The sequence below is a fragment of the Indicator indicator genome, chromosome 10 (assembly GCF_027791375.1).
Source record: "Indicator indicator isolate 239-I01 chromosome 10, UM_Iind_1.1, whole genome shotgun sequence".
NCBI lineage: Eukaryota > Metazoa > Chordata > Aves > Piciformes > Indicatoridae > Indicator > Indicator indicator.
In genome coordinates this window covers 1,307,159-1,326,044 of record NC_072019.1, presented here as the reverse complement: position 1 = coordinate 1,326,044, position 18,886 = coordinate 1,307,159, and the positions used below count along the sequence as shown (strand labels likewise).

The window sequence follows — 18,886 nt, the reverse complement described above, 5'->3', positions numbered from 1 at the left end:
GCCCAGTGAGCAGGGAGGGTGAGGGCAGCATTGGGAAAAGAAAGCTGCAGTGGCAGAGGGGCCAGCAAGGGTCTCTCTTCTACACCAGCAGCAGCTAAACTCAGATCAGACTGGGACCCAGCAGCCTCCCTTTAAACCAGGGACTGCATCAAAACCCACACAGGCCTCAGGGGCAGCAGCTGCTTCACACACCACACGCAGGACCACTGAGGCTTGCACCTGAAGATCTCCCACTGCATGCTTTGTGTGTCTCAATGAGCTTATTCTTCCTCTGGCTTTCCCATGCCAACGTTTGGGGATTACTTTACTCCTTAAAGAACATAACCACCCTCCTGCTTTCAGAAGGACACACATTCCTTGACCTCCAGCCAAATTCAAGCCAGCCTCCGGCACCCAGCCAGCAAATGCCCTTCCACCACTGCAGGAACCTCTTGCTTCTGGGTGCAGGGCCAGTGCAAACCATGGGCAAACAGGGAAGGGTGGAAGTGTAAACCCCCACCCAGCCAACCACCCTGGCACCCTCTTGACAGGCAGCACCCTGTGACAAAGCAGCAGACATTAAAAGCCTCTCTGGCAGATCTGATCTGCAAGCTCTCTCAGTGCCTTCCATCTCTCCTGTCTCACACTTCAAACACACTACCTCATTATTTCACCCTAATTTGTGTCCTTCCCCTGCCATTCAGAACTTTATCTATGAGCTTTCTAGACTATGTTAAAGTTTATTTATACTGGTCAACAAGGATGCTTTGGTGTTTTGTTTGCTGTTTTTTTTCCCCCCTAGGGTTTCTTGAAGCCCTCAAAGCTGTGCCAATCCTCCCATAGTGACATGGAGTTATCAGATTTGTGTTAAAGTTTATTTATATTGGTCAACAAAGATGCTTTGGTGTTTTGTTTGCTGTCTCTTTTTTTTTTCCTAGGGTTCCTTTAAGCCCTCAAAGCTGTGCCAATCCTCCCATAGTGATGTGGAGTTATGAGATCTCGGGGCTGGAGCTGCCTTCTTTCAAAAGTCTACCCTTGAAAGGCAGCAAAGGAAAACAGCTGTGTGTAAGAGCTCTTGATAGCTGCTCTGTGCCAAATGTTGTCTGGAACCAAGGTGAGCAAACCTAATTCACAAGAGGACTTCTCAATTTGAGCACCCATCCACAACAATCAAGCACCACTGAGAGGACAAGGCAGCAGGTAGGAAAGCTGCTGGGAAAAGTGCCCTGGAAATTTGAAACAGTAGAGCTTTGCAATCGCTGTCCTTGAGCTCTGATACTCCCCTCCTTGGGTTATGATACTCCTCCTCTGGCAATGAGGAAACCAGATTACAGCAACAGTCTGCAGGAAGGGCTGAGACAGGAGCAGGGAAACAGCCAAGCCTGGGTAGGGCTGCTCAGTCATAGGATCAGAGGATGTTAGGGGTTGCAAGGGACCTTTGCTGATCACCCAGTCCAACCCCCCTGCCACAGCAGGACCATAGAATCCAGCACAGGTCACACAGGAACACATCCAGATGGGTTCCAGCAGAAAGCCTCCAGAGAAGGAGACTCCACAACCTCTCTGGGCAGCCTGTTCCAGTGCTCTGCGACCCTCCCAGTGAAGAAGTTCCTCCTTATGTTGAGGTGGAACCTCCTGTGCAGGAGCTGGATCCCCTGAGGCCACCAGGATGACAGCTCATCCATTACTCAGGCCCCCGTGAGCATCCACAGCTCCTTGCAGTGTTATTCCCAGGAGTGAGCAACCCCTGGAAGACAAAGCAGACCCCCTCCTGGGACCCATGGAGCTGACCAAGTTACTTGTTCCTATGGCCACACTGCCCCAGATGTCAGACCAAGGTCCAACCACTGCCCAAAGGGATGCCTCAGAGCAACCTTCTGCTGTTTTGAGCCTCGGGACAGGGACCTTGCTCGCCTCCCAGCTCAGCCTTGAACAGCTTCCAGCTGTGCAGGTGAGAGCCTGGAGCACAGAGGAAAAGCTCATCTCCTGCCTCTCTGCCAAGCATTCTGTGGTGAGAGCATCCTGTATCCTGACTGGAAGTATTTTGGGAAGCCAGATAGATGACTTCATTACCAGCTGACATCCCCTGACCTGCTCCTTGTTAAACAAGCTCGCTGCTGGCCAGCCCAGGGCTCCTTACTCATCTCTTCAGTCTGCACATTGGCATCTCCCAGGCAGCACCCAAATCTTCACACAGCTGAAGGGCTTAGGCAGGCAGTAAAGCACAGGCACAGCTCTTCCACAAGTAGCTCACTGGTTCTTCTTGAGTTGGGACTGACACACAAGGAAATCTCCAAGCTGCAGCCAGGCTACAGCTTCCACCTGCTGCCAGCAGCTCCACATCATAGAACCATACAATCGTTAGGGTGAGAAGGGACCTCAAGGATCATCCAGCTCCAACCCCCCTGCCATGGGCAGGAAACACCTCACACTAGAGCAGGTTGCTCACAGCCACAACCAGCCTGGCTGCAAAAACCTCCAGGGATGAGTCTGCCACCACCTCCCTGGGCAACCTGTGCCAGTGTCATGGGAAGAATTTCTTCCTAACATCCAATCTCAATCTACCCATTTCTAGTTTTTTTTTTTCTCCCATTCCCCGCAGTCCAATCACTCCCTAACACCCTAAAAAGTCCCTCTCCAGCTTTCTTATGCCCCCCCCTCAGATACTGGAAGGCCACAAGAAGGTCTCCTCAGAGCCTTCTCTCCAGACTGAACCACCCCAACTCTCTCAGTCTGTCTCCAGAGCAGAGCAGCTCCAACCCTCTGATCATCCTCACCCTACACCCACCTCCCATCCCTAACTCATCAGCACATGCTCCTGTGAGCAGGACCAGCACCACAAGCACAGAGATGGTCCTGCTGTACCTCTCAGGTTGCAGCTATCCACAGCCACAGCATATGGGATGCCCAGGTAACAACAGGGCACAGGCAGTGCTGGGCATGCTCCCAACGTGGTGCTGTGGCACATGCTGTGGCACATGCAGGCACCACCTCCAGCTCACACGGAGATCTCAGTGAGGAGGGGGACAGTGAAACACAGAGTTGTGAATCACAAGATTAACCAGGCTTCAAGATCATCCAGTCCAACCCCTCACCCAACACCATCCAACCAACTCAACCATGGCACTGAATGCCTCATCCAGACTCTTTTTAAACATTTCCAGGGACAGAGACTCCACCAGCTCCCTGGGCAGGCCATCCCAATGGCCAATGTCTTTCTAGGAAGAATTTTTTCCTCACATCCAGCCCAAACCTCCCCTGGCACACCTTGAGACTGTGTCCTCTTATTCTGTCACTGCTTGCCTGGGAGAAGAGACCAACCCCCACCTGGCTGCAACCTCCCTTCAGGTAGCTGTAGAGAGCAGTAAGGTCTGCCCTGAGCCTCCTCTTCTCCAGGCTAAACACCCCCAGCTCCCTCAGCTGCTCCTCACAGGGCTGTGCTCCAGACCCCTCCCTTTTCTGGGCACCTTCCAGCATCTCAACATCTTTCTTGAACTGAGAAGCCCAGAACTGGACACAGGACTCAAGGTGTGACCTAACCAGTGCTGAGTACAGGGCAGAATGACCTCCCTGCTCCTGCTGGCCACACTATTCCTGATGCAGACCAGGATAAATAATATATAATAAATAACCTGGAGGATAGGATTTATGCAAGAGAAGGCTGGAGGAGGAGATGGAGGAGCAGTGCCCCCAGCACCCTGATGCAAGAGGGGAAGGAGCATCCTGACCACACTCACCCTTATCCGCCGCATGGCCGTCACAATCTCCACCCTGCTGTTGGGCCGGGGCACATCCAGGCTCCCGATGTACTGCAAGGGCAGAAAGAGCAGATTGGTCAAGTTGCCACAACACTGGAAAGCTCATGGTCCCCCTATGACATCCCAGGAGGGAACCCACTTTTGAGGAACAGGTGGTGTGGTGGGTTGAGATTCCTCCCCCAACATAAAATCGGCAGAGCAGCACAGTTGGGAAGCAAATGAAGCTCTACTTGATGAATGAAGCCAAACTACCATCTAAAATATGAAATGCAATCATTTACATAGATTTGCAATTTATAAACAACACAACAACCCCCCTGGACAAAACCAGGGGGTCACCAACAGCTTCCCCCTCCCTCCTCCATTCCCTCCCACTGCACACAGGACAAGAGAAAGAGCAGAGAGTTGCTATTAGTACTTAACCACAACAAAGAACACAGCCAAGGTCAGCAAAGCCAGCAGAAGCCAGAGCTGGTATCTGCCAGAACATAGGGAGCTGAAAAGAGAGTGAATCAGTGCACAAAACTAACTTTATGTTAGATATCTGCCCAATGGGATCATTTAGACCTTATCATTACCAGAGGAGGCTCAAGAGAGACCTTATTGCTCTCTACAATTATCTGAAGGGAGGTTGCAGCCAGGTTGGGGTTGGTCTCTTCTCCCAGGCAACCAGTGGCAGAACAAAAGGACACAGTCTCAAGCTGTGCCAGGGGAAGTTCAGGCTTGAGATGAGGAGAAAGTTCTTCTCAGAAAGAGTAATTGGCCAGTGGAATGTGCTGCCCAGGGAGGTGGTGGAGTCATCTTCCCTGGAGGTGCTCAAAAAAAGCTTGGATATGGCACTTGGAGCCATGGTTTAGTTGTCAGGAGATGTTAGGTATTAGGTATGTGGGACTTGATTTCTGAGGTCTTTTCCAACCTTGATTCTGTGATTACTACCCTCCCTCCTTCCCCCCCCCCCAGCCAGGGTTAATTTATTTACATTCTACCACTTTCTGTTCAAGCCCCATGGTGGAATTTTCCAGGCACAGCCTAAAACTACCACCGGTGGCATTTTGCCTACTGCACCTGAAGCCTCAACACATCTCCCACCGTGAAGCTGTCGCCTCACCACGATGTTTCAAGGATTCAGCAGCCCTTGCTCTAACAATAAAACAACTTCAGGAATCAGGCCAGCAAGCCTCAACTCATTGTAGCCACGACCAAAGAACGCAGGTACAGCCAACATCCCTTCGGGCTGCACTGAGTCATCTATTAGAGACCTGGATATTGGCATAGTCCTAAAATAGCCGGGGCAATCTGTCCTGTGCTGGGCCCATTGCTGTTTAATGACAGCACTGCCAAAACCCCTTGGCTGTTATTTTTTCTTCTTTTTTTGCAGCAATGCTGAGCCTCCAGGCCAAGCCTGCAGAATAAAGGAGCTGCTCTGCTATTCAGAGGGGACCAAAGGCAGCGGCACCGCGACCCAGCACGGAGAGACGTCGAACAAAAAACCTTTTTAAAGATAAAATGGAAGAGGGCAGATTCAGAAGAAGGATCAGAAAACAGACAAGCGACAAAGAGTCAAAGCTGAGTGTTAAAACCATGTAGTTAGAAGAAAAGCTCTCTGAGATTATTTACCAGCACCCTGTGCTCCCACGCTTCAGCCCAACACCAGCGCTGACGTAACCCTCAGCAGCACAACAAGGGCACCAAACCCAGCAGGGCTATGTGTGCCTGGGAATATGGCCACGGCCTTTGCTGACACCACCAAAACCCAGAGCACTGGTTTCAAGTGGCAGCTCTCATTTGGGTGCTTAAATGGCTGAAGATGTGCTGGGGTGACTGTACAGGCAGGGGATGCAGAGAGGAGTTTCATCTCGCTGGACTCCTGGCTCCTCTCTGCTGGGACACTGCTGCCACCCCTATTGAGGGCAGAGCACAGGGGCTGTGTGACCACACCTGAGTTGTGTGTGCTGTTCTGGAAAGCCCTCCTTGCTAACCCTCAATGCTTGCACCCCAAACCCAAAGAGCTCCCTACTCAGCGCAACCACCCCCAGACGTGTGGCTCTGACCCCAGCTGCAGGCAGAGGCAGGCATCCAGCAACCAGCACCGGGCAGTCAGTGCTGAGAGCAGATGTGAAGAAAGAGGATATAAAAATAAAGAGCAAACAGCTGGCATGTTCATCACGTGCTGAGCAGGCTGCCACAGTGCAGGGCAGCTTTATGTAAGCAGGAATTAAAGGCCACACTGCAGGCCACTGGCAAAGGCAGCATCAACTGCCCAGACCCCAGGTGCTGAACAGAAGCCTGACTGCAAAAGTGCAGATCTTGGTTAAGTTTTCAGTCACATCCCTGAACAGAGCCTGTCTGCTCCTTCAAACGATCAGGTCATATTAAGAGAGGAGACTTTGACATCAATCCATTCCCTTCTCTTATATGAATTCTGGAAGCCATCACTAAAAAGCAGGAGACAAGGAGGAGGGCTGAGGCAGACAGAGCACTGGGTACACAGTCACCATGCAGCATGTAAGGAAGAGACCTTTCCCAATCTTCCCCTGCCAGGCAAGCATCTTGGATCATAGGATGTTAGGGCTTGGAAGGGTCCTTTGAAGATCACAGGATCACAGGATGTTAGGGGTTGGAAAATAGATCAAGTCCAACCCCCCTGCCAAAGCAGAACCACACATTCTAGCTCAGATCACACAGGAACACATCCAGATGGGTGCAGAAAGTCTGCAGAGGGGAGACTCCACAAGCTCTCTGCAGAGCCTGTTCCAGTGCTCTGTAACCCTTACAGTAAAGAAGTTCCTCCTTGTGTTGAGGTGGAACCTCCTGTGCTGCAGCTTACATCCATTGCCCCTTGTCCTATCACAGGGAACAAGTGAGCAGAGCCTGTCCCCTCCCTCCTGACACCCAGCCCTCAGACATTTATAAACATTTAATAAATCCCCTCTAAGTCTTCTCTTTTCCTGACTAAAAAGCCCCAGGTCCCTCAGCCTCTCCTCATAAGGCACGTGCTCCAGTCCCCTAATCATCCTCATCAAGTCCAACCCCCTGCCAGAGCAGGACCATAAAATCCAGCACAGGTCCACATCCAGATGGGTGCACAGCAATTCTCCCTCCAAGCATCCCCATGCCAGGATTCTGCTAGTGACCACCCAGCACTGCTTCCCACCCACCTGCAAGGGAAGCTTCATAGCTTAAATAAGAAGGGCCACGTTTTGCAGCCAGAGGTTGCCTACCAGCTAATCCCAACAGCACAAGGTCACCACTGCTGAGTGGTCACCCCTTTCCTTCAGCCCACATTTCCTTCCCCAGGTGAGCACAGAGCACAACCATGTGCAAGGACAGAGCAAGGAGTGGCAGCTATCAGCTGGGCAAGAGGTGGCTCCATCAGCCACATGGCCTCCTGGCTGATGACCACAACCTTGACCAGCAGTGACTCTCAGTTGTGCCTGGAATTGTATTTGTGAGCCCAGCAGGGCTGGGCTTCCCCATAAGTACTGCATCCAGTTCTGGAGCCTCTATTACAAGAAGGATATCTTGGTGAGGAATGTGTCCAGAGAAGGGCCACAAGGATGAGCAGAGGGCTGGAGGTCCTCTCCTATGGAGACTGAGAGAGTTGGGGCTGTTCAGTCTGGAAAGGAGAAGGCTCTGAGGATACCTTATTGTGGCCTTCCAGTATCTGAAGGGGGCTACAAGAAAGCTGGGGAGGGATTTTGTGGGGTGTCAGGGAGTGATAGAACTAGGGCGGAATGGAACAAAACTAGAAATTATTTAGATTGGATGGTAGGAAGAAATTCTTCCCCATGACACTGGAAGAGGTTGCCCAGGGAGGTGGTGGAAGCCTCATCCCTGGAGGTTTTTGCAGCCAGGCTGGAGGTGGCTGTGAGCAACCTGCTGTAGTGTGAGGTGTCCCTGCCCATGGCAGGGGGGTTGGAGCTGGATGATCCTTGAGGTCCCTTTCAACCCTAACAATTCTGTGATTCTATAAGCAAATGATGTAAGAGAAACCAGACACCACTGTGCAGCACCTCCTTGGATGGCCCTCCTGGAAAATTACACCAGCAGCAGGAATGCCTTGCTCTGTCCCTTTCCTCAGCTATTCCCCAATCCAAGGAGCTCAGGTCACAAAGGGTGCAGGATTTGCTTTCGCTACCAAACCCAAGCTCCACCTTTTCCTGCTGCATCCCACAGGACCATGCTCCTCCTGCCCCGGATCTCACAGCACCTCCAGCCCCAGTGTGGGCTCACTTCACACAGTTCCTGTGCTCACAGCTTCAAACACACCACCTCTCCCCCGCTCTGCAGGCAGGTAGTGAGTTTTTTTTGTTTGGTTGTTTTTTTTTGCATGTTTCATCAAACCCAACAGATGGACAAAGTCTCCCCAGATTACTTTTTGCCTCAGGGAGCAGAAACTATACACAGGAACTGCACTGCAGAGGGGCAACCCTTCACAGTGTGGGGAGGATCTCCTCCAAAATGTGGACTTGGAGGCTAACCTACTGCTTCCCAGGTGAGGAAGGGGGGGTGGTCTAAGAAACCATCTGCATTGATCAGTGATTGCAGTTACAAGCACACTGGGGGCCACTCCTGTTCTGCTCTCCTTCAGCCCTCTGACCCATAGCACTGACTTTCAGCTTGGGAAGAGGTGTGGGGAAAAAGCAGGTGAGGATCAGCAAAGCAGCTGTGCCTTCAGGGTGCAGGACTAACCCCTTGCCCCATCCCAGTGCTGAGACTCAGCTCTCCACTCCCCACGGCAGAAGCCCCAGGGACCCCTGAGCTCCCAGACCACAGGCAAGGGCTTCTGCTGTCCTTTAATATCTGTGTGCCCCAACCAAAGTGGCAGGCATGGTGGTGGCCCTGCTCCCTTGGGCCAGCACCCATGACAGCAAGTCGACCCCAGGGGAAAAGGAGGGGCTGAGGCTGAGCCGCAGCCCAGGGAGGAGAAAGGATGGTGGCCAAGACAAAAGGAAAGAAAATAAAGCTGTGTGAGAGAGAGCTGACAAAGACAGCAAACCACTGAAAGAACCCACCCAGGAACTGAGGAGGAGGAAACCATATGGACATGTGCAGGACACAGCTTTCCTAAATAATTGCCTCCACATCCCTGTCCCCAGCTTTGGGGTGGGGGGGGACAAGACAGAGGTGAAGCCCCCCACTTGCACCCAAGAGCCAGGAGGGATTAGAGGGTCACCAGTCTCTGTGCTCTGAAGATGGAGGGAGGGCAGAGCTGGCTGGGTGAGGGCAGTTGCAGGCAGCCCCCTCCTCCCTTGCCCAATTAGGAGGAGGAAGGCCACCCGCTCTGTGCGCCAGTGAATGGGCAGCCAAGGGGGTCCCTCCTGCAACCAGGCGCTCTGGCAGCCCCACAAAGGCAGCCCTCACTTTGCAAACAGCCACAGCTACAGCCTGTACCATCCAGCAGCACAAAGCACCTATTCTATAGGGTGCTTTTGGTCCCCCAAGCACCCTGCTGCTTCCCATCCCCGTGTGTGGGACCCAGGATTCCATTCATCCTTCCCCAGCCCCTGGGCAGGGCTGCCCCTCTCCCTGCCATGCCCCAGGCTCGGAGGCCATCATCCATTGGGCTTCTCAGCACCTGAAGAGAGCCTGCTTGCTGTACCCCTCCCATTCAGCCAGGCTCCCCTGGGCTCCTCAGCATCTGAAGAGAGCCTGCTTGCTGTACCCCTCCCATTCAGCCAGGCTCCCCTGGGCTCCTCAGCATCTGAAGAGAGCCTGCTTGCTGTACCCCTCCCATTCAGACAGGCTCCCTTCTCTGTCCCAGTCACTGCTGGAAGGAGCCTTCAGACAGCCCACACGATGCACCCTCCACACCATGGCTTATAGAAGACCTTTCCAGTTTAGGAAACTACCAGTTCTCCCTAGGTCACAGTTGAAAAGAGAACCCAGGAAAAGAAAGGAGAACATTTTGCCAAAGCACTGTCTGAACAAGTCAGCCAGTTTCTTGGGTCCCTTTGAGGTTGTTTGATATTGCTTCTTCTCTGTTCTGTCAGAAATCCATTTCCTTGAGGAGGTGCTTTTTCTGTGACAGCAGCTGGCAGGGATTTCCACAAAACCAAAGGCCAATTGCACCCCTGACAGGGGGAGGCATTCCAAGGGGTGTTGCTGAGATACCTCCTGGGTGGTGGGCAGCGAAAGCCTGCCCAGAGAGGAGGTGCCACCCTCCCCAGGGAGGCAGGACACTGCTCTGCCAGTCCAACCCACATGCAAAGGTCAGAGCTGAATCATACCCAGCTTACAGGGGAGCCCATGCTGGCAAGCTGCCACCTTGCCAGCTTTGAAAGCTGTCCTGAGCCAGCCAGCTTGCCAGGGGTGAGGATCCGCTGCTTCTGCTGAGGAGCTGAGGGCAGTGCAGGCAGAGGAGACACCTTGGCACCAGCCCCACACTGGGGCATCACACCATGGGCCACCCAGCTTCCCTGGGACCAGGAGAGCTTCATCCTGCACCCAGGCTGGGGAGGGGTTACTGGAGATACTGGCAGCCAGGTAGGAGGAATCAGATATAGGATGTCAGAGTCCCAACATTTCACAGAACCACAGAATCAAGCAGGTTGGAAGAGACCTCCAAGTCCAACCAATCACCCAACCCTATCTAATCAACTAGACCATGGCACTAAGTGCCTCATCCAGGCTGCTCTTAAACACCTCCAGGGACCTCCACCCCACCACCTCCCTGGGCAGCACATCCCAATGGCCAATCTCTCTGTCTGGGAAGAACTTCTTTCTAAGATCAAGCCTCAACTTCCCCCTGCACAGCTTGAGACTGTGTCCTCTTATTCTGGTGCTGCTTGCCTGGGAGAAGAGACCAGCCCCCACCTGGCTGCAACCTCCCTTCAGGTAGTTGTAGAGAGCAATAAGGTCTGCCCTGAGCCTCCTCTTCTCCAGGCTAAACACCCCCAGCTCCCTCAGCCTCTCCTGGCAGGGCTGTGCTCCAGACCCCTCCCCAGCCTTGCTGCCCTTCTCTGGACACATTTCAGCATCTCAACATCTTTCTTGAATTGAGGAGCCCAGAACTGGACACAGCACTCAAGGTGTGACCTAACCAGTGCTGAGTACAGGGCAGAATGACTTCTCTGCTCCTGCTGGCCACACTATTCCTGATCCAGGCCAGGATACCATTGGCCTTCTTGGCCACCTGGGCACGCTGCTGGCTCATGTTCAGCCTACTGTAAAGAGTCCAGGGCAGCCTGAGGCTGCACAGGGTACTGAGATGTTGGCCCTGTGACACATGGCTGTACCACAAGGCAAGGGCCAAAGTGCTTGGGCAACAGTTCCCAGCCAGACACCCCAAATTTCCCCAGTGCCAGGGAAACACCCTGCCCGCCTGCAGGCTGCCTGATAAGGGCTTCTCAGGCTGCTGCCCTCAGGGAAAGCAAGGAGCAATCCAGCTCCTGGGACTTTGGCTGGCCCAGTGCTCCTGTTTTCCACTTGCCCATGCATGGCCTCTGCCTAGAGAGCCAGAGGATTGAGCTGGCACTGTCCCAGCTCTGCCCTGCACCCCAGGAACACGCAGCCTCACTGGGCGGAAAGTGGGGAAGTTTACTCAGCCAGAAGCAGTGTGGGCTCAGTGGCCAAAGGGTACAGAACAGTCAGGGTGCCAGCTGACTGCAATGGAAAAAGGCACTGGCTTGCCAGCCTGAGCCTGGCAGGTGGGGGCAGAGGGCTCAGACCTCTCTTAATGGGGCTGTACACTTTGAGGACACAGGAGCGTGTCCAGTCCAGGGAGCCAGGTGGTTTAACACAGCACATCAGACTCCTTCCAGAGCTGAGTCAGCAGGCAATAAAACAGGGACACCTCAGGCCAGGCAGCAATGGCCAAGCTGATGCCCTGAGGATATCAGCCCTCACTTGCCTGCTACTCCTAGAAGCACTTGCCCTGCCTGTGAGCCCAGCAGGGGCTTGAGCACCAGCGACACAGACCTCAGAGGATCCCAAGACAAGACCCTGGCACCCACCAGAGCCATGTGCACAGCACCCACCCTCCTCTCTCACCAGTCAGGACCTGGCTCACTTGATAAGGAGAGATATCTTTGCAGCAGGGTGCAGCCCTGCAGCAGGGACAGACAGCAGGGCAGAGAGTGAGCAGGTACAGCAGGAGAGGTGAAGTTTTTCCATGCCAAGGGAGCAGGGCTGCCTGCCCACTCGCCCCCGTTTCCGTACCCCACCCAGCCTGGCCGCCCACAGCTGCCCCTGTGGCAGGGGCTGAGCTTCCTGCATTTACACCCAGCTACAGCCTTACAGGCATTCCTGCCCAGGATGCAGAAGAGCAGAATACTTCCAGCAGGCAGAAGGCAGGACTGGAAGCATCCTATCCCTGCCACGTCTTTCTAGGGACCTTCTGGCATCTGCTGAGCCCACGCAGTGCCCGGCTGGGACCCACAGTCTGGGCGCATGCAGCTCTGCCAAATCCCCCCTGGCAGAGATATTTTTTTTGCTGAGAGCTTCACTAAGCAGCCTGTGAACCGACTTCACAAGTACAGCAGAAATATGCTACTGGTTCAGGCAGGAACTTTTGTGGCACTCGGGAAGGTTATTTATAGCCTTGAGCAAGCAATCCTGGGCTCAATCACACTGCAGCTTTGCTCCGGGCTGAGCAGCCCTGACACTGCACACCACACTCCAGAGCTGCCAGCACCAACAGCCCCCAAAGAAAGCTGCTAAACCTTTCCCAGCCAGATAAAGAGGTGCAGAGCTTCACACAACCGGTCTTTACTGAATCCACAGCCCCATGGCAAAGCCAGCCTCACTAGGAAGGGAGTCTGAAGAAACAGAAGTAGTCTGAAAACCAGATCCATGCTGCTTGCAACTCAACTCATAGAATCATAGAACTGTTAGGGTTGGAAGGGACCTCAAGGATCATCCACTTCCAACCCCACTGCCATGGGCAGGGACACCTCACACTACAGCAGGTTGCTCACAGCCACATCCAGCCTGGCTGCAAAAACCTCCAGGGATGAGGCTGCCACCACCTCCCTGGGCAACCTCTTCCAGTCTCTCACCTCCCTCATGGGGAAGAATTTCTTCCTAACATCCAATCTGAATCTCCCCATTTCTAGTTTTGTTCCAGTCCCCCTATGCTATCACTCCCTGACACCCTAAAACGTTCCTCCCCAGCTTTCTTGTAGCCCCCTTCAGATACTGGAAGGCCACAAGAAGGTCTCCTCAGAGCCTTCTCCTCTCCAGACTGAACAGCCCCAACTCTCTCAGTCTGTCTCCATAGCAGAGCAGCTCCAGCCCTCTGCTCACCCTCATGGCCCTTCTATGGACACCTTCCAGCACCTCAAGATCCTTCTTATAACAGGGGCTCACTTCAAATGCTTTTATGCACGATCCCTATGTACAGAACAATACACACAGGAGTAGAAACACACAAGGTTAGTATTGCCCTGAGGCTACAATTCTTGTCCTGATAAACAACTTGTCTTTGCAACAGCCAGCAAGCACTGCCAGGGCTTGCAGCCTTAGGAAGGCAGTGGGCAGGGGAGCTGGAGGGGTTCATAGGAAGGGACATACTGCATCAGACTAAAGTTTCCTTCATGCCCCATCTCCAAACATAGACAGCAGCAGATGCCTGGTTCAACTTCAGTTTCCCACGCACGGAAGCAGAGAAAAGTACTGACAAACATGAGAGAAAATGCCTGCTTGCCAAGATCCCTTAAGGAAAAAAAAAAAACAACAAAAAAAAAACACCAACCAAACACCACCCCAACCACCCAAAAATAAATCACCTGCTGCCCAACAGCAATCCTCCCCAACCTCCACCCCTGCATTTATCAGTAAACAGGTCTGCTATCAGGAACACCAAGATTCAGCACATCTTGTCCCAGCACATGGCACATCCAAGGTCCTTGCACCCATCTGCCCTTCCATTGGGAGCCACTGGGAATGAATTAAGAAGCCTCAGGACTGAAGCTGTTTCCAAATAAGAGCTATTTGCTAAGTGGGACCTTGCTCTGGACCACATTTCCAGGGCAAGAGGAATTTCTTGCTGATTTCCAGTATCTTAAGGGGGCCTACAAGAATGCTGGGGAGGGACTTTTTAGGGTGTCAGATAATGATAGGAGTGGGGGGAATGGAGCAAAACTAGAAATGGGGAAATTCAGATTGGATGTTAAGAAGAAATTCTTCATCATGAGGGTGGAAGAGGTTGCCCAGGGAGGTGGTGGAAGCCTCATCCCTGGAGGTTTTTGCAGCCAGGCTGGATGTGGCTGTGAGCAACCTGCTGTAGTGTGAGGTGTCCCTGCCCATGGCAGGGAGGTTGGAACTGGATGATGCTTGAGGTCCCTTCCAATCCTGACAATTGTATGATTCTATGATTTTGAGGAGGGCCAGCCCAGCAAGCTCCCACCAATGGCTGTAATGACAGGAGACAGTAATAGTTTCCCTGTACAACCCCAGCAGCGCTCAGACAGACAGGGGGTCTGGCACTCCAAGGACAGGCTCTACCACTCCATTTAATGTCCTCTATGTGCAGATCTCTCTGGAGGCGTTAGAGCAGCCTGAGTCACGACTTCAGAGTGGCTGGTGTTGCACAAGCTGCCCCTTGGGTTTTGTCCTGCAGCACCAAGGCTTCGGGAAGATAAGGACTAACCTCACATTCCCCTCTTCCTCATCTTGACTGGAAGAGCTGTGCTGGGTGGAGAGGTGGAGGAGGACAGGAAGTGTCTTTTCTCTCTACATACTCACTTATTTAACCAGAAAAATCACTGCATAAGAATTTCTGCCCTCCCCCCTGCACCATGCTGCAGCTCCCAGCTCCCCAACAAAATGCCTAAGCCAACACAAGAAGCCAGGCTTTTGATTTTCTCCAAAACTCCAGACCACAAGACTCAGCAGAAAATAAATGCCCTGCCTACACCCTCAGAGCCAGCTCCTTCAATTCCCAGCAGCACAGAGGGGTTTCTGGCCAAGAGAGGGGCTCAGTAAAAACATCCCAAAGTGTGAAATGTATTACTGTTCCTGAAAACATGAAGTGGCATTTTCCAACTCTTGTTGGAGTTATCTCCAGAAAATGGATTAACATAATCCTCTGAGGACACTGCTCAGGCTTGGTGCCCCTGTGCCAGAGCATATGGCTGCAAGTGGTTCCACTGGGATGAGCGACTGAAGGAGCTGGGGATGGTTAGTTTGAAAAAGAGAAGGCTAAGGGGAGACCTCATTGCTGTCGACAACTCCCTGAAAGGTCATTGTAGAGAGGCTGCTGCTGGTCTCTTCTCCCAGGTAATTAGTGATAGAACAAGAGGGAATGGCCCCAAGCTGCCACTGGGTAGGTTTAAACTGGACAGGAGGAAACATTTTTCATGGCAAGAGTGGTCAGGGATTGGAATGTGCTGCTCAGGGAGGTGGTGGAGTCCCCAAGCCTGGCTGTGTTTCAAGGTGGTTTGGATGTGGTGCTTGGGGCTATGGTTTAGGGGTGAGCCTTGTAGAGTAGGGTTCTGGGTTGGGCTTGGTGAGGGTCTTTCCCAACCTGAACGTTTCTGTGACTCTGAGCAGCACAAGTCTCCAAATGGCATCCCATGCCAGCACCCCTTGCTTCAGAGTGAGGTCCATTGCTCCGTGCTTGAAAAAGACCTAAATCCTGGCTGTCTGCAGAGCACCCACCATAGGAAGCCAGGACTTCTTGGGAGAAAGGCAAGGGTGACAACAGCATGGACACCAGCAGCTACTGATGAACTGAGACACACACCACATCCACTCCATGTGCCATTTAAAGACAGCAGCAGACAGCCTAGGTGCCAGTGTGAAAATAAAGCCAAGCATTCAAACAATCAATCAGCAAATACCAACTCAGGCCTGCATCACTCCCCTGCAGCGAGCCCCAAGCAGAGGCTTCTCAGGAATCCCAGGCTGCTGGAGGAGAGAGCACTGATCCAGCTGCCGAGGGCTGTAATACCAGGACCCCCACTGCCTGTGCCATCAGCAGTCCCAGGAGGATTTTAGGAGACAGGCATGAGAGTCATAGAACCATAGAATTGTCAGGGTTGGAAGGGACCTCAAGGATCATCCACTTCCAACCCCACTGCCATGGGCAGGGACACCTCATACTACAGCAGGTTGCTCACAGCCACCTCCAGCCTGGCTGCAAAAACCTCCAGGGATGAGGCTTCCACCACCTCCCTGGGCAACCTCTGCCAGTGTCTCACCACCCTCATGGGGAAGAATTTCTTCCCAACATCCAATCTGAATCTACCCATTTCTAGTTTTTGTTCCATTCTTCCCAGTCCTATCACTACCTGACACCCTAAAAAGTCCCAGCCCCCAAGATGAGCATTTTTCTTCTTTAATCTTCCCCCAGAGTTCCACTCTAAGTCAGAGCCTCTCAATTTTGAGCCTGGCACTGGGTTTAAGCGCTCAGGATTCTCGTGGCTAAAAGGAACTACAGGAGTGTAAGCATTTAATTAATCTCCAGCAATCTAATGAAAGGATAGAGTAATTGCCTAAGCCATCTGCATTTTGCATCTGGCATTAGGGGCTGCTGGAGGAATCCACAGATTCAGAAGCTGGAGGTTTTGTACAGACTGTGCCTGGCAAGAGCGTGTACCACAGGATAGCAAAAGAGAAAGAGGAGCTAACAAAGAGGAGCTAACGTGCACCACTCCATGCATACAGCCACACCAGCAGCATGTGAAAGAGATGAGCCACCAGCAGACTGAAGAACAACCATCCCACTCCTCACCCCCTTAAGCCAAGCTACCCAAAGCTGGCATGGAAGAGGCACATGGAATTTAGAAGGGCAGGTGCTTTGCAACCTCCCCACAGGTGAGGGCTGAGCAGGTGCTGGCAGTAGAATAGCAATTGGCTCAAATAATCCAGGAGTAAAAGGCTGCAAAGCTGAATTGGAGCAGTCTTTCCCAGGAAGCAGTTGGAAAGCAGGTTTAAGTTTGCTCTGTAAACAACTCTGCTGTTTCGCTCCCTGCAGCATAGTGCCTATCACTGGGCAGGCAATGGCCTCTGCAGAGGAGCCCTTCCAGCCCTGAGAAAAGCAGAAAAATAACACCTGGACCCCCTCCAGAAGCTGCAGCCTTGCCACCAGGGCACTTCATGTCATGAGATGCCAAATCTGTGATTTTTTTTTTTTTTTGCCCCCACCAGCAGATGTGCTCTGAGGACAACGGTGTGCGACAGATGCCTGCCTCCCTGCCACTTACAACTGCTTTACACCAGGCTGTTTGCCAAGTCAGCCTCACTTGAGTATCCCATCAGTGTGGTCAAATCCTGCTCCTTTTGCTATTCCTAGGGGATGCAGGTATGTTTCCCCTTTTCCAATTATCTCACGGCCAGCTGCTGCCAGTCAGTGCTACCTGCTTGGGGCTGGGCAACACAGACCAACCACCAGGCTGTTACCAGCCTGCTGCGAGATCACTCAGACTCTGGGGAGCCACAGCCTGAGTGGAGTGAGATACTGAGAGGTCCCAACAGAAGAAAAACAAAACCCAAACCCAAAGAACGCTTCCTCCCAAACTCGCCAGCAAGAAGGGTTCTATATATGTACGGAGAAGCAGCAAGCTTTTATTTTGGGCTGGCAGCCCTGACCTCCTGCACTCCACCGCAAATGGCACGCTGCTCCTCCGTCCGCTCGCACGACGCATTTATCCCATTAGAGAGGCACCGGGGTACAAGGGCATCCCGCAGCCACCAACTGCCGGTCCCTCACCGCCCCGGCACTCCAAAATTTCCCACAAGGCTGGAAACGCAGAGCAAAGCCCGAGCCCTCCGCTCTTTCCCAGCAAGACGCACGCAGTCCCGGGTTCTCCCGAGCCAGCATTGCCAAGCAACACCACACAGACCCAAGGAGGGATGCTGGGCGTGGAGGGACGTTCGAGTGAAACAGCAGAGTGACCCTAGTTTATCTGATCCCTTTCGACATCCTTACGGGATGAGTAGGAAGCCTCACTTAACTCTTCGCAACTGAGTTTGGGAAAGAGCAAGCAACGCCAAGGGGGGAAGGCTGCTGGGGAAAGTGGGGAGAAGCCAGGGCTGTGCGAAAAGAGAGATGGAAAACAGAGGGGATCGGGAGCGCAAGCGCTGGGCGGGGAACCTGCGGACTCCCCACCGGCCCCCACTCCTCGCCCGCTGCCCACCTTGGCCTCGAAGCAGATGCCGTGCTGGAAGGCGTCCTCGTTGTGCAAGGGGATGCGGAGGTCGTGCCGGTCGTCCACCAGGTTGTACTTGGACTTCGCGGGCATGGCGGCCCCGAGGCGGCCGGGCTGCCCCTGCAGCGCGCCCGGCACCGCCGCCGCCGAACCTCCGCCCCTAGCACTGGGCGGCCCCGGGGCGGGGACGCGCCGCCGCGCAGCGCCGAGGAAAGGCGGAGAGGGGCGGCTACGAGCGCGGTGCTCCGCGGCTCCCTCCTCTTCCTTCGGGGAGGGGCAGGGCAGCGTTAAAAACGAGGGGAAGGCTCCGCTGACACCTAGTGCGCGGTGCCGGGTCTGCAGCCCGGCGCAAACGGAGGTCGGGAAATAGAGGAGGGGGAGGAAAAAGCCAAGCCCCGCAAGTGGTTACGGAGGTGGGGGCCCAGCGAAGCCCCGGGAGTGCGAACGCCGAGCTGGCTCCCCCGGCACACACGCCGCAAACCCTGGGTTGGGAGCGGGGCCCGGGAGACTGGTCCCTGTTTCTGGGCTGCCCCACCAACCCTCCTGCTAGGTCCATCCAAATCTTTCATCTAAACACGGGGCGTGATGGAAACCAAGCAAGCTGGACACACACACACACACACACACACACACACACACATCTTCGTCTTCTGCTTAATGAAATGTTGTAGGCTCCCCACAATGAAAGGCCAATCCTTGTGGCCAGATGGGCCCCTTCTGTGCCCTACTTTATAAAAGCTCTGAAGCTGTGAATGTGCTTCCCCCACCCACTGAAAGCACCCCCGAGCTGCTTTCCAGATGTGCAGAGCCACTCACACTGCTCTGACTGCGTGTCAGGGTTCTTCCACCCCTCACCCCCACAGCATGGTGCTCCCTTCCTCTTGTGTTTTAACACTCACCAATGCTGTATAACTGCTGTGAAGCTCATCTCACTGCAGCATGGCCTGGAGAGCTCACATTGGCCTTTACACATGCCAGGGGCACCACCTGGGACGAGCCTTTCCCAGAGCAGACATGTCCCCCTGGCTCAACAGGACACCCACAATTCCAAAGCCC

General features: G+C 53.6%; 1 protein-coding gene across 2 annotated transcripts in view; it reads right to left on the bottom strand.

Annotated features, from left to right (window-relative positions):
• NOS1AP (nitric oxide synthase 1 adaptor protein) overlaps positions 1-17,923 on the bottom strand; it is a 58,774-nt gene extending 40,851 nt beyond the window's left edge. For both annotated transcript variants that reach the window (XM_054384640.1, XM_054384641.1), the window contains exons 1-2: positions 17,819-17,923; positions 3,717-3,788 (exon numbers count right to left, since the gene is read on the bottom strand). In XM_054384640.1, coding sequence (XP_054240615.1) covers positions 3,717-3,788; positions 17,819-17,923 — 177 coding nt within the window. The remainder of the gene's footprint in view (positions 1-3,716; positions 3,789-17,818) is intronic.
• Positions 17,924-18,886: the final 963 nt, after the last annotated feature.